Source organism: Notolepis coatsorum (genome assembly GCF_963971535.1).
Source record: "Notolepis coatsorum genome assembly, chromosome: 12".
NCBI classification, from domain to species: Eukaryota; Metazoa; Chordata; class Actinopteri; order Aulopiformes; family Paralepididae; genus Notolepis; species Notolepis coatsorum.
In genome coordinates this window covers 76,060,153-76,075,465 of record NC_140176.1, presented here as the reverse complement: position 1 = coordinate 76,075,465, position 15,313 = coordinate 76,060,153, and the positions used below count along the sequence as shown (strand labels likewise).

The following is a 15,313-nucleotide window of genomic DNA, read 5'->3' as shown; positions in this document are numbered from 1 at the left end:
ATACCTAAACATATCCACATCCTAAACATCTCAAAGCTAACCTTCTTTTCTTGATCCTCTAACTGGAGGTCAATAATACACACCATTACGATTGCACAAGACATAAACCATGTTATAAACATATTTATTTATTTTCATAATTCTTTGAAAAAATCCAGCTTGAAGCTGCTGGTGCCTCTGAGTATTTATGGGAAACCTTTGTTGTGCTGCATAGCTCACAGCGCCAGGCTTGGGAAGTGATGCAGAGCTTACTGTACTCTATTTCTGCTGGACATGGAAGATCACTCTTGTTCATTTCTCCAAAATGAAATGGCCTACCCCAGCCTTTTAACCCTTTCAAATCACATTTAACCTTTTCAATTGTATGTAGGCTATATATATATATTTTTTTTTTGTTTTCTCAGAATTCTATCTTAATAAAGACCATAGGCAGAAATATGTCTGGAATCTGACGTGTCTTAGAACTATCATGTGACTCCATGTGACCCCCTGGTTCAATACTTTACTATGGAGACTGTATGATATTTTGCACACAAAAAAAAGAGGATCAACTTGAAACGTTTCTTAGCATTGATAAGTCTGCTTAAAACTATGAATAAAACAAACAAAAACAACATAACTTTGTGTATTTCCTAAAGGCACATGGCAGTTTATTTCATCTCGCTGAATAGCTCCCTGGGAAACAGCTGTTCCATGGCATAGCAAAAGGTTAAATGGCGCTATGTATTATCTTTGTATTATTTTCTTTAGCAAAAGTTGTTTAGCTGTTTTCTGGGGGCGGGGCTGAATATGACCCTGTGATGGGAAAATATTATCATGTCTATAGATCTGTGTTAAAATACATATTCTATGTCTTACAGCCTTGACTAGTTAATATTTAAGCATTACATCACGCGCAGGAGTGGTTTGTGACCAATAAACCATGCCTAGGGGTGGTCGTTAGACCCCCCTAGGCATGGTTTATTGGTCACAAATCACGACTACAAGTGGTGTAAAGCTTTTATACAACTGCCAGATTCATCCAACCTTATTTCTATACAATAAACACACATTAATCGAAGATTTATTGAAAAAACCATCCGCCAGAAAAAGTAGTTCCCACAACTACAAAAAAGACAAGTTGCCTCCATGTGGAAGCAGCTTGAAGTGCATCCAACCAAACTAACACATCCAACTGTGTATTATTGGAATGATTGAGAGAAGTTGCCTCATGTGGAAGCAGCTTGAAGTGCATCCAACCAACTAACACATCCAACTGTGTATTATTGGAATGATTGATTGAAAATTTTATTACCAGATGCAGAATGGGTACAATACAGTACGGCTCAATACACACAATTGTTAAGGGAATGCAGACCTACTTTCCATAGAACTTCATTCTTAGATGCTTCTATATAAAGTAGGTAAAACAAATTACGTTTTCTTTGCCCTATAGGAAAAAAACGTTTTCTTCGCCCTATTTTTTTATTTATTTCTTTTAGCCTAAACTTAACCAGTTGGAAACCAGGGGTACAGTAATAAAATTAGCAATCAACCAATCAATCAATTCAATAGACCATGCTCACTCAAAACAGCGCTGCTTCTCTCTCAGTCTGACTCCCCCGCTGTTGCAGACAGGAGTGTGTGTGTGTGTGTGTGTGTGTGTGTGTGTGTGTGTGTGTGTGTGTGTGTGTGTGTGTGTGTGTGTGTGTGTGTGTGTGTGTGTTTGTGGGTACGCCAGCGTCGGACAGTGTGAGAGTGAACGCTGCAGTCAGTGGGAAGGAAGTAGAAATTTAAATCAATCAATTAATCAATCAATCAATCCGCGATTTTTCTTTTGTTCTAGATTGACTCAAGACCCATCAATTACATCATCCAACATTGTTTAAAGGACTAACACATTCCCCTTGACAGAATCGCTTCATATTTAGTCGTTATGTGCTATCAACATATCCATTTGTTGTCCGCGATCTTGTTTTCTCCCGGAGTGAGCCGGGGAGTGATATGTGATTCGGTTGTGGGCGGGTCCTGAGCCCAGGACCGTGGATTGTTGCCAATAAAGACGTGTAAATGGCCAATCAGAATCGAGAAATTTGCATGCCGTTGTATAAGATCAACTAGTATATAGCTCAGACACTAGGACGACAGCCTTAACAGTGTCTCTCAAATTATAATGTGGGGCAATCCAATCCATCAAGTTGCAATGTGGGGCAATAAGTCTAGCGTGCAACAGTGGTTGTCAGGACGACAGAGTGTTCCTAGACACTGACCCTCTCGTCCTCTAGATCCTCACCACTGTCCTGGATAGCCCAGACAAACCAGGCCGCAGGTGATCACACACACACACGCATGCACGCACGCACGCAATCACACACACAAACACACACACACACGCTTGCGAGCAGCTGAACCCCTCTTCACCTCGCCAGCTGATCCTAACGTGAGCAGCTAAGCGGTAAATAAACACGTCTGCTCTGGGAAAAGCTGGCGGATCAGTAATGCTTTAGTCTACAGCACTCAGGATCTGTCTGCAACACCAAGCTATATATGGAGCAGCACGCAGACCCCAGTCCCACGCTCACCCCACTCAACACGTAAGGCCACCTACACACATGATTGACCTACTCAAACTGTTTGTTCGAGGGAAGCGACAATTGTGATGAGAGGATCAACAAAAGAGGGCTGGATTTGAGGTCAATTATAGAATGACGATGAAAACAATGCGATAGCGAAACAAACTATACATTTTGAATCATGGTCACTGGGATTATAAATATTTATTTATATTCAAAGCAAGTAACACATGCTGCTTAGTCTATTCACAATATACTTTATACTTGATTGGCTATAACCTTCTGAACTCCATTTGCAAATGAGCAGAGCCAGATTTCCTAGGAGCATCTAGCAATAAGGTACACACACACACAAACAATTCATGGGAGGAGCTGAATCAACAACATACCAGAGCGAAACAAAACAACAGACAACATAGTTGCTAAAGTCTGAGTTTTTCAGGCACTGACATGAACATAGCCTAAAACCGGCTAGCCTTGAGATAAATCATCACGAGGGAACGCCACACAAGAGGAATCAATATGTGTTCTTTTTATGGTCTAAGACAGTCCTAACTCTCCCAAATCCAAAAACCTGAGTGCTAAGATTCAAACTTGTGATGACATCTGGTATAAAGTCTGGAGCTGCTTCATAGAGTTACTGAAGTCCAAACCCGTTTTTTTTATTCAGACAGAATTACCATTTGTAAATAAATCAGTAATAATAAATCACGACTATCTACGCTACTGGGGCTAGAGCTATACTCAGTGAACTGTCATGTCATGAAGCTTTTCATCCAAGAACATTCCAAGTCTTGATGATCAACGATCGATGATAAATGAATAAAGGTATTATAATAATGCCCCTAATACTGTAACTACTGAACCCTGCATGGACTCTGGCACATTGTGTTATCATTATTGCCGATAGTCAGAGTATAAATATGTTCCACCTGCCCGGCTGACCAGACTTCCTATACATTTTACTCATACAGTAGTTTATCTTGTTCTATACCACCTATCTGATATTTTTATTGTCATTTCTATTACCCTGTCTGTACCTCCCCTCCCCCTCCGCCGTGCTGCTATGACAACTGAATTTCCCCAAGGGGATTAATAAAGGAACATCTTATCTTATTTCTTGTCTTAAGAAAAAGTTAATATTATTTCCCCCTGACGATACCGAGGGAATTGACATTTTAAATTGTCACCATAGCTGCCACCACGAGTGGACCGGCTGCAGGGATCCTGGATACAGTGTTGTGATTCTGTTGCTCAAGATTCCGGTTAATTATACGTTTTAAGTTTGATTGAAATGCAGTGGTGAGTATATTCTGGCTTTTCTATCACGGATATGTGAAATATTAGTACATAAAATGCTAGAAAATATCCTCATACAGGGTATCCTCATACTATGGGAAAAGTGAGTGGCGTGTTCTGGTACCAGCAGCCACGGAAAGGGGCCGAGTTGACTTCCCAACTCTATGGACAGTGAATTGACCTTCCTCAAACCCGCCCCTCTTTTCTTGATCCTCCAGTCACAACTGTTGCTTCCCTCGGACAAGGGACAGTCATGATTGGAGGATCAAGAAAAGAGGGTGGGGTTTGAGATAGGTCCATTGGAAAAGATGGCAATGGTTACACTAGTCTGACTGAAAGAATATGGAGGACCGTACATATAAGTAAACTATTTCTGAGCGTCCTTCCGTCCAATACTAGTCTCCCCTTATGTTGCCATTTTCAAAATCCCCTCGCTATGCGACTAGCAAGCTACATGCTTATGATGCATAACTTGGACAAATATTTGGATTGTCCACTAAGGCAAGTCTGATGGTTCATTCTATGGATTGTTTTAAAGATAGTCAAATGTTGCTATCTAGGGGCATTCTTGCATGTTTGCTAACCGGTTCACCCCCCCAGCCCTATTTTGAAATAGTGAGCTTGGCGCAAACCAGTGAGCTTGGCGCAGGTTAGGCTAGGTTGGTCGTAGCGTAGGTTACGATTCTGATTGGTTTAAGAAATACAAACAACCCAGAACATTTCTTCCAGCTAGTGCAGAATGATAATGTGTTCTGCCAGGCCTCTCTCCTGCGCTGGCACAGGGCTAACATAGCGTGGTGGGCCTGAGGCAACACTCACACCCAGGGGAACATTCTGTGTAGGCTGTTTCACGACTGAGAACACTTGTGTAGAATAAAGCTCATTTAGGTATAAAAACTCAAGCAAGCATTGTGGGCCATAGTAACTCCCCCATTCATCATCTATGGAGCAGATTTTTATACCTGATGACATCACACGTTTCAACTTTGAACTCTGAACTTTCCTAGACACACCGTTTACACAAAAAGGGAAATTACAGTTATTTAATTAATTCACATATTGTGTGATTCCTGTGCCCCAGGAATATTCAGTCTATGTTTGTGAGCATGCACCACTCTCCTGAAACAAACAAATCTGAGAAAGAGTCATAAAATGCAAGTTGAGTTTTCACACCCAAATAAGCCGCATAGTAATTATTAACAGTACTGACAGGCCAGAGCTAGGATTTAAACCTTGGCTTGAGTGTAAGAGCTCACACAGACATTTAATGGCTCTGCAAAGTCACTGCTCCATTCATTGTCTATGGATTAACCCTACGTTTACATCCTGGTGACATCACACACAGGGTGTGTCTCTCACAAACACACACACACACACACACACACACACACACCAATGCATTTGTATGGAGAAGGAAACACTACTATGACATCTGCTAGTAGATTCCTTACATTATAACATATAGTAGCAGACATTAATTGCCAACAAACACACACACTCACATACTATTAGCTAGCCTAGACTAGTGTGTGTACACTGTACATGTTTGTGCATGCACACACACACACACACACACACACACACACACACACACACACACACACACACACACACACACACACACACACACACACACACACACACACACACACACACACCAATGCATTTGTATGGAGAAGGAAACACTACTATGACATCTGCTAGTAGATTCCTTACATTATAACATATAGTAGCAGACATTAATTGCCAACAAACACACACACTCACATACTATTAGCTAGCCTAGACTAGTGTGTGTACACTGTACATGTTTGTGCATGCACACACACACACACACACACACACACACACACACACACACACACACACACACACACACACACACACACACACACACACACACACACACACACACACACACACACACACACACACACACACACACACACACACACACACACACACACACACACAATCGGCGCTCTTCCTGGTGTTTACCTGTGCCCTTCTCTTGTCATCCTGGACTCCCATCAACACCAGCAGCCCCCTGCACTCCCACAGGGAAATCCTCCTTCTCTCTCTCTCTCTCCTCTTCCCCCTCTTCTCTAGATGCCCCGGTACACGTGCGACGTGTGTCCCCCCCCCCCCCCCCCCCCTGTGACGTTGGTGAGTTTGTGTGAGTGTGTGTGTGTGTGTGTGTGCGTGCACCTGTGTGAGTTATGTCTTAACGTGCGTATGTGTGTGCGACCCCCCCCCCACCCCACAACCCCCCCAGCGCCGCCCCCTACTGGAAGGCCAGCAGGAACATGAGCACCACGTTGATGACGACCAGCAGCATCATGATGAGGAACACCACCACCTTCTGCGTCTCCGGGTGCAGGTTGCAGCGGAGCAGCGTGTTCAGGAAGCCCGTCCGCGGCCGACTCCACCGGCCCGAGCCGCCGCCGCGGGCCGTGGGACCCCCTCCACCCCCTCCCTCCCCCTCCGCCTCCTCACTGCCCCCTCCGCCTCTCCCCCTCCTGCGCCTCCGCTCCCTCAGCGCCTGGCCGCCGCACCACAACGCCTCGCCCCCCCCTCCGGCGCCGGCTCCGCGGCTGTCCTCGGCCGTGATGTTGTTGTTGTGGTGCTCCAGCTTCGCGGCGGCCGCCGCCAGGGCAGCCGCCGCGGCCAGCGCAGCCGCCGCCCCTCCTCCTCTCCCTCTCCCTCCACCTCCTCCTCCCTCTCCTCTCCTCCTCCCCCGTCTCCGCTCCTCGCCGGCTCCCGCCTCCTCCTCCTCCTCTCCTGCCACTTTGCCGCTCCCCAGTTTCACTCCGACGTACCTCCCCTCCTCCTCCTCCTTCTCCTCCTCCTCTCTCTCTCCACTGCTCACACGCCTCAGAGGCTGGCTGCGTGTGTGTGTGTGTGTGTGTGTGCGCGCGTGTGCGTTGTTATTCGGGGGGTGAATGTCTGTGCTGCTTAGCGTAGCGCTTCGAGAGGCACTCTCTCTTCTCTTGTTCTCCCTCGTCTCACGGCACCTCCTCCTCCCGCCCTCCTCCTCCTCCCTCTCTCTTATGCCACGTCCCGACTGTCCACCTCCCTCTTCCTCGTTCTCCTTCTTCACCGCCTCTCCTTCGTCATGTCAGGAGGCGAGGTGGAGGAGACGACGCTGCCTTGCTCCTCGTCCGTTCTTCATGCTCGTTCCTCCTCCTCTCGCCGTAGATCTGTCCTCTCTTGTCCTCTCCACGTCCACCTCTTCTGTCCTCTTCTCTTGTTCGCCGCCTCCCTTCCCCACACTTCCCTCTCTCTCTCTCTCTCCAGGTGCCTGGGATAGCCTACACAGCTGTTTCTAGCACTCTGACATCACAGCCATTGTTCTCTCATTCTCTCTCTCTTTTAGTTCTCCCTTTCTCTCTCCCTTTCTCTCTCTCTCTCTCTCTCTCTCTCTCTCTCTCTCTCTCTCTCTCTCTCTCTCTCTATCTCTCTCTCTCTTATATAGCGTGCAGCTACAGTGGTGCTCTCTGTGCTACCTAGGTCTGCACCGCCTCCTCAGCCATCCATCTCACTTCCCGGATCGTCCTCCCTCTCTCTCTCTCTCTCTCTCTCTCTCTCTCTCTCTCTCTCTCTCTCTCTCTCTCTCTCTCCCCCCACCCTCTTACGACCGGGCGGCCAATCAGTTTGGGTTGAGCGTGCCGGCGTATCCTGGATACCGGAATGGTTGAGGCACGGCCCTTAGCAACCCCCCCAGGGAGGGATGGAGAAGGGGGGGAGGGATGGAGAAGGGGGGGGGGGGGTAGGCAGAATAATGAACTACTCCCGCTAAGTGGATTGGTGTGTTTGAGTGCGTGAATGCGTGCAGTAATGAGCCTCTCAAAAGGGGGAGGGGATTCATGTACGTATCATTTTGTATTCGTTTGTGTGTCTGCACGCTCATATTTACAGTACGTGTCTTTTTGTGCCGCTTGCTAGAATCTCTTCTCCCCTGTCAGCTGATATATTATGAATAATAATAATAATAACTATTATTATTCATTTTTGTTCTCATGATCCCATGTGATACATTTGAGCAACGTGCATTTATACATTTCCTGTAAGGCCAGGTAAACTCCCAATCTGATCATCATACCTCTCTGCCTTTGACCAATGAGCTTGGAGAATGACTGACCCAGCGGAGCCAATGAGCCCGTGTCTCGCCCTTTGGTTCCACCTCTCCATGCTGCTGCTGACCTCAATAACCAGTTGGAACCAAACCAACATATCTGTCATATACACACAAGGTCAGACGCAAATACACACACATGGATGGATCTCACGCACAGACGTGCACTTCCACATACTCACAGATCCACATTAACGCATGCACAAAGGTGCCTACACACACACACACGGACACACACACACACACACACGGACACACACACACGGACACACACGGACACGCATGCACGCACCGCACACACACACACACACACACGCACACACACACACACACACACACACACACACACACACACACACACACACACACACAAGCCTCTCAACCAAACATAACACAACAGCTCCACCTATATCTTAGAAACCCATGCCAGCAGAGACACACAGAGAGAGAGAGACACACACAGAGAGAGAGAGAGAAGAGAGAGAGAGAGAGAGAGAGGAGAGAGAGAGAGAGAGAGAGAGAGAGAGAGAGAGAGAGAGAGAGAGAGAGAGAGAGAGAGAGAGAGAGAGAGAGAGAGAGAGAGAGAGAGAGAGAGAGAAAGAGAGATCTCTCTTCACTAGCCCATCTGGTTTGGTGATAGATACAGAATTCTATTCTTATTTGCTCTGAACCCATCCAGAAGGATATCACTAGAACATCATCCATTATTTACAAGCCTCGCCGTGAGAAAAGGTCACATGAAGAAATGATTTGTAGAAGAGGTGGAGGGAGCAATTTATCTGCTGGAGAATCACAGTTCACCGGACTCTACATCACCGGAGGCCCCGACAGTCGGTATCCATGACGACGTAATCACCCAGCATCCCCGGCGCTTGTGTCTAACCTATCACAATGGTGGCCATTTCTAGCCTTCAGTCCTCAGTCTGAGGGGGCATTCCAATTAATTTGCTGTCATCCTGTCTTTATATGAACCATTATTTTACATGTATTTGTACGTATAGCTTCCTGCGAGGGGCCCTGGAATGATTCCTTGGGCACAGAGGGCCTTGGTGTCTTGGTTTAGTGTATTATTAAATATATACAGTATTAACTGTCGCTGTTTTCGGCAGTTAAACTAAAAAACAATTAGTACAATGCAAAAAAACTAAAATCTCCATCTTAAACTTGCAGTAGCAGGTTAATTCCTTCTACTTAACATTATACTACTAATATATTAACAGTTAGTTACAACCAAGTCATTTGATTGGACAAGAGGCATTCCATGAGTGCTGATATTCAGTATAACATCACTGGGACTTTTAACCATGTACTGTATCACTCCGCTGCACAGGTGTTCTATTAATAACCGTTAATTAGGCAACGGTCCAAGTTCAAGAGCACCGTTGTGGACCTATTTGTTGACGGAGGGAAATAAATGATTAAATGAACAAACAAATCATAATCTGTTGTCGCTTATTACTGTTAACTAATAAATAATAATCACTGAATATCAGACCAGCAGTGATTATCTTCTATGATGACCGAATCACAGCCGTGCTGATATTCAGTACAACAGCACTCCCTCTTGTGATATTGTTTAATTTAATTTTAATTCTGACACCAAAGAAAAATCATAAAATGTTTGTCATTGATGAGTAGTGTGACGTCAATATCCACTACAGCCCCAATACTGAGTCATGCCTTCTGAAGGTTTAAGAGTGGCTCAGGCTTCCAGCCAATCAGGGAAGCTGTCAGGGAAAGGGAGGTAACTCATTAGCGTGTGATGTGAGAGGCTAGAGCAGAGGAACACAGTGATGAAAAACAATGTAGAACTGCGACGTTTCAGATCAATAAGGTATGAAAGCAGCTTATTTTGCATTGTTTTTAATGTAATATATGATCAGACATGTACCACAAGGCTGTGAACGTTTCAGTGTGCGCATTTGACTGGTCATAGGTCACCTGTCCTCTCACAAGTTAACCAGATCATACCCACAACAGCCTAAACAAGTCATTTAATCTTGCATTGAGTCTTTAAATCTTATTTCCTTGAAACAAGTGAAAAGGTCTGCCAGTAGGGGGAGATAATGTCCCTTGTTGGAATACCAACTAACCTTATGTGGCCATTTTGCTTTTTATGTCATGTTCAGGTTGGGATTCCTTTCCACCCTGTTCCCATGCCGTGTGAATATGGTCAATAGGCTTCTTTCTGCGATTGCCTCAAAGCAAGCAACATGTATCTTTCTCAATATCTTTCACAACATTGTCAATAGATTTCTTGAAACAAGTTCAGTTGCATTGGAACAAGTGGAATTCTCTTGTTTCATATTTTAACCCTCAATACAAGATTGAATTATTTGTTATGATTTTCTTTTCTTTGCAGTGCACATTAGCCTATGGCTAAAATAATAACTCCTATGTATTTGAATAACGGATTTGTTTTGAATTTGTTTTAATGGTCATTTCTAATAACAATGCCATTTATGTATAAATTGTTTGTCTTGGATCATATCGGATCATGGAATGTGCAAACTGGGAGGTGCTTTTATTATGAAATTGTGCAGTGCCATGCATGGAACAAATACAAAATTAAATTAAATGAATTAGGTATGCCACACTACCATGAAGTGAGGAATCAATACTGAATAACGTAAAAAATGTAATCATAATCCTTATTTAAATTGTTTTTCCGCTCACAAAGACCATATCGACAGCGGTCAAATGGAATGCACAACGGCACTTTGGAGACAATAGCACATTTCCTTTAGCGAAGTGCATTCGGTTTCTCTTAACTCCTCTCAATATTCCCCTCCTGTCATCCGGAGCGAGGCAGGGAGGAACTCACGCCATTTAGCCACGACAATGAATCAATCAGGTTCATTCCCAGGGGACCGACTCCCCCCCCCCCCCGACAGAGCCTCGAAATTGTATTCTAAGCTGCAGTAATTGTTTCGGTGGCAGGTGGTTTGCCTTAATCCGTCACACCGATTCTGCATGACAACCAGGAAGTGGGAGGGGCTTAGAGAGAGAGAGAGAAATAAATAATAAATAAAGTCTAACCCTAACTAACCTTACTGTCATGCACTTGTGCTAATATACTAACCTACACTGTAGCACTCAACACTTTGATGAACATTGTTACTCAGCTGATAGAGTTGTGCCCCTCCTGATGACTTGTCGTACAGAACTTGTAAGTCACTTTGGTGCATTTTTTCCTATTGCTAGGTTTTAGTGAGTTTTTCCTTACCTTCGCATTCTGGGAGTGTATGTCTGTATGTATGTGTTGCATTCATTTATTTAATTTATTTAAAAATGTTTGGACTTTATGGTGTTTTTGTTTTGTTCTTGATTTATTGTGATGTTTCTTCTTAACTTATTTAAAGATGACGTGTCCGGCCCATGGGGACATCAACGTGTGTTGTCGGGCCTTACAAATAAATTTGATTTGATTTAATTTGATAAAAGCGTCAGCTAAATGACTAAATGTAAATGAGAGCCCACCTTGACCAATCGCGATTTGACTGAGGAAATCAAACAGAGAAATGATGTGGTTGACCCACAATGCATTGCTAGTTCATTCATAAACATAGCAGGAAGTCAATGGGATGGTCAGTTGGAATAACCATGTAATCAGACAGTAAAACCCCCCTTTTACCATGTCAGTATGGAGGGTTATATAGTTTAATCTGTAGATGGAAAACCCGCTGAATAAAAATCTATTGCGTTTACAGATAACACACCTTTTACAGCATTTAACATTCACTTAATGGTTATGGTTAAGATATGAAGTTAGGGTTAAGGTTAGGGTGAAGGCCTGAATATACTTCCTGCGTCCGCAGATGCGCATTGGTGTGCGTTGTGAAGGAAATCGAGGTTTTTCGATGTATGTAATGTATATTGGGGGAGATGACAGCATCTAAAGGGGCCAGGTCAGAACGGTAGATGTGTATGGAGGCAAGCAGCAGTCAGGGTGTCTGCATTCCATCAGCACAAACAACTGATAAGAACAGCAGCAGGCAGGATGGCAGAGAGAGTTTGACATGAATGAAACAGACGTTTTTAATGTGTGTTAAAGGTTAAAAGCAGTTACCATGACAGCGCGTCACATGACAACCAGAAGAGGGGCGGGGCCTGTCATTAATGATGATGATTATTATAATGTGGGTGTTCTGCCGCGTATGGGTTAGATCTGGACACGAAGCTGACGCAAGCGGACGTTGATCAGAGACTTTGAAACGGCTCCCTCCTCCCCACGCAAGGGGGGGGGGGGGGGACTGACGTGGCACGACAACCATGAAGGCTTTTGGATAACAGCTAGGCCGCGACGATCACCGAGAGGGGTGAAAGGAGAGATCATTAGAATAATGAATTTAGTTTTCTTCCAAAGACTTTTCAAGGACAATACAATCTGATAACATCTGATCTGAGGCTTTTGTTTATGTAATAAACAACGTTTTTCAAGAAAGGTATTACGCTGTCAAGTGACGAATTCTCATGAAGGTGGTGAATTATTATGGTTACGGATTGCATTAAAGGGGAATGACAAAAGATTGTACAGCCAGTATGAGGAGACGTCGGAGAGATTAAACACAACGCAGAGTCAACGGATACAGAGGTGATAACACAAGCCAACAGATGAAGAGGTGATACTGGCTGATTGATCGAAATCTAACAGTGGTACGCATGACGTAATTTGCGTAATTTTCGTCAGCGCTCTTGTCTGCACCGACGTCGCATCCGTGTGCAAGCCAGATTTTGTAACCGCACGGTTACCTCTGTGGATATGCGTGCCGACTGCGCATGTGCCCAGCTGTCATAACATATAAACACGCAACGCCGACAGCGCCTGCTTGATTGATTGATTGAAAACTTTATTAACAGATTGCAGAATGGGTACAATACAGTACGGCTCAATACACACAATTGTTAATGGGATGCAGACCAGAGAAAGACTTTCGTCTTGTTTACATCAGGGTCCCCCATTTTCAATTCATCAAGACATTTATGACATTATACGTCTGGGGAAACACTTACAATTCTACACTACAACCACCAACTTTTCTTGAAGAATGCTATTGTCATAGAGTTACAGAGGTTTGAAATAAAAGTTTTTATTATTTTGCAAACAGATGCCTGCAGATCTATCTACTCTATAGTTATTAGCTGAACACACTAATGGGGCCATAGCCTGACATCTTACCTAGAACATGTCCAAAGTTGATAACAAATAATATCACAAAAGAATTGTGTTTTACACATCTTTATGTAATGGTATGTTTAGGCGTTTTTCCAAAGATTTGTGAGAGGAGTCAAAACTACCTCAGTCCCCCCCCCCCTCCACGAATCTCTTGTCAGATACACCACCCCCACCCCTTCTCACCCCCCCCTCACACAACAAAAGATGTCATTCTTTTCAGAATTTCATTGGCTACACAAACGGTCAATCATTTTCAGCATCAGCATTTGTCCGGTCATTGAGAGGCGAAACCGGAGGTGGTCACCTTTTCGAAACTGACACTCGTTGGCTGTTTGGTCTTATAACCCGAGATTGGAAGCATGTAATAAGTCAAGCGGTGTGTCAATCAAACAGCGGCCATTTTGGCTTTCAACCGATGTGTTGGTTGAGAGGCAATAACACAGCGTGACGCCGACAGACGGCTGTAAAGTGTGTTCCGAGGGTGGGCCGTCGGAACGTTAAGTGGTTAAAGAGGGACACGTTAAAGATGTCTTCACTCTCGTCCGTCTTGGAGGTGCCGAGTTGTAGAACAGACGTCAGAACTCTCACACACACTATATTTGCTCCCAAACCTATGACCTTTGGGGCGGTTATCATTACTAACCACCATTTTAATATATAGAGAGTACGCTACCATCTTCCTCCCTACCTCGTTGATGGCCAGCTGCTCCCCTCCCCCTCCTCCCGGGTGTCCAAAGCGGTGTCCCGAGCCGCAGAAGTCGTCGTACAGCAGGTCCTCCTCACTGCCAAGTTCATCCCCCGGCCCGGCCCGGTCTCCTATCCCATCAGGCATCACCACCGCTGGAAGACAGAGGGAGGGAGAGAGGGCGGGGTTACCAACTATATTGTATTTAAACTCATAAAACATACAAACAAGTTCCTACTTTTGTAGCATTACAACCTGTGGAGCTCTCTCTTCAGCTGTTGCACTATTTCAAAATGATAAGTCTCTCCTTTATTGGCCTGGATTGTGCTCTGAGGCTAGAATAACACTCCCCAGGTCCTCTGACACACGACATGCACTTCGCCTTCGACAGACGCTGTCATCAGAACACTCACAGCCTATTGGGGCCAATCATCTCTGACACCATGACAGAGGTACGGGGGGCCAAGAGTCCCACAGTGCCACCGAACAGACACAAAAACACTTTCAACACACACACAGTCACACTCAAACACACCCACATAGACACATAGACACACAGTCACACTCACATACACACACAAGCCGCTGAAAAAGTCCAGATCCCCCTCAAACCTGCTTAACTCATACATCATACGGTATATTAAACATATGTTTATTGCTGGCCTCCATGGACCCCCCCTAGCAGCTGAGCCACAGATAGACCATCACACAGTCACTGACCATGCCAGCTGCTGACATCACCCCAGCCCCCATACACACACACACACGCGCGCACACACACACACACACACACACACACACACACACACACACACACACACACACACACACACACACACACACACACACGCACGCACACACACACACAGCTGAAGATGAGTGTGGCAGAGCACCTGCAGCCACATCAGGGCCAGCAGCACTGTTATCACTACTGTTATCACTACTACTGTTATCACTACTACTGTTATCACTACTGTTATCACTACTACTGTTATCACTACTACTGTTATCACTACTGTCATCACTATACTGTTATCACTACTACTGTTATCACTACTGTCATCACTACTGTTATCACTACTACTGTTATCACTACTGTTATCACTACTACTGTTATCACTACTACTGTTATCACTACTGTCATCACTATACTGTTATCACTACTACTGGTATCACTACTGTCATCACTACTGTTATCACTACTACTGTTATCACTACTACTGTTATCACTACTGTCATCACTATACTGTTATCACTACTACTGTTATCACTACTGTCATCACTACTGTTATCACTACTACTGTTATCACTACTGTTATCACTACTGTTATCACTACTACTGTTATCACTACTACTGTTATCACTACTGTCATCACTATACTGTTATCACTACTACTGTTATCACTACTGTCATCACTACTGTTATCACTACTACTGTTATCACTACTACTGTTATCACTACTGTT

At 44.6% G+C, this 15,313-nt stretch overlaps 1 protein-coding gene across 2 annotated transcripts in view; it reads right to left on the bottom strand.

The window, feature by feature from the left end:
* LOC311238541 (rho guanine nucleotide exchange factor 4-like) overlaps positions 1-13,956 on the bottom strand; it is a 34,312-nt gene extending 20,356 nt beyond the window's left edge. Inside the window, exon 1 of one of the 2 annotated variants that reach the window (XM_084326642.1) lies at positions 13,851-13,956. Coding sequence is in view for 1 of the 2 variants with exons in the window: in XM_084326641.1 (XP_084182767.1) it covers positions 5,850-5,882 (33 nt within the window). In the remaining variant the exon portion in view is untranslated. Of the gene's footprint in view, positions 1-5,849; positions 5,964-13,850 lie in introns of those variants that run through there. The other variant, XM_084326641.1, reaches the window with a different exon arrangement.
* Between the last annotated feature and the right edge of the window lie 1,357 nt (positions 13,957-15,313).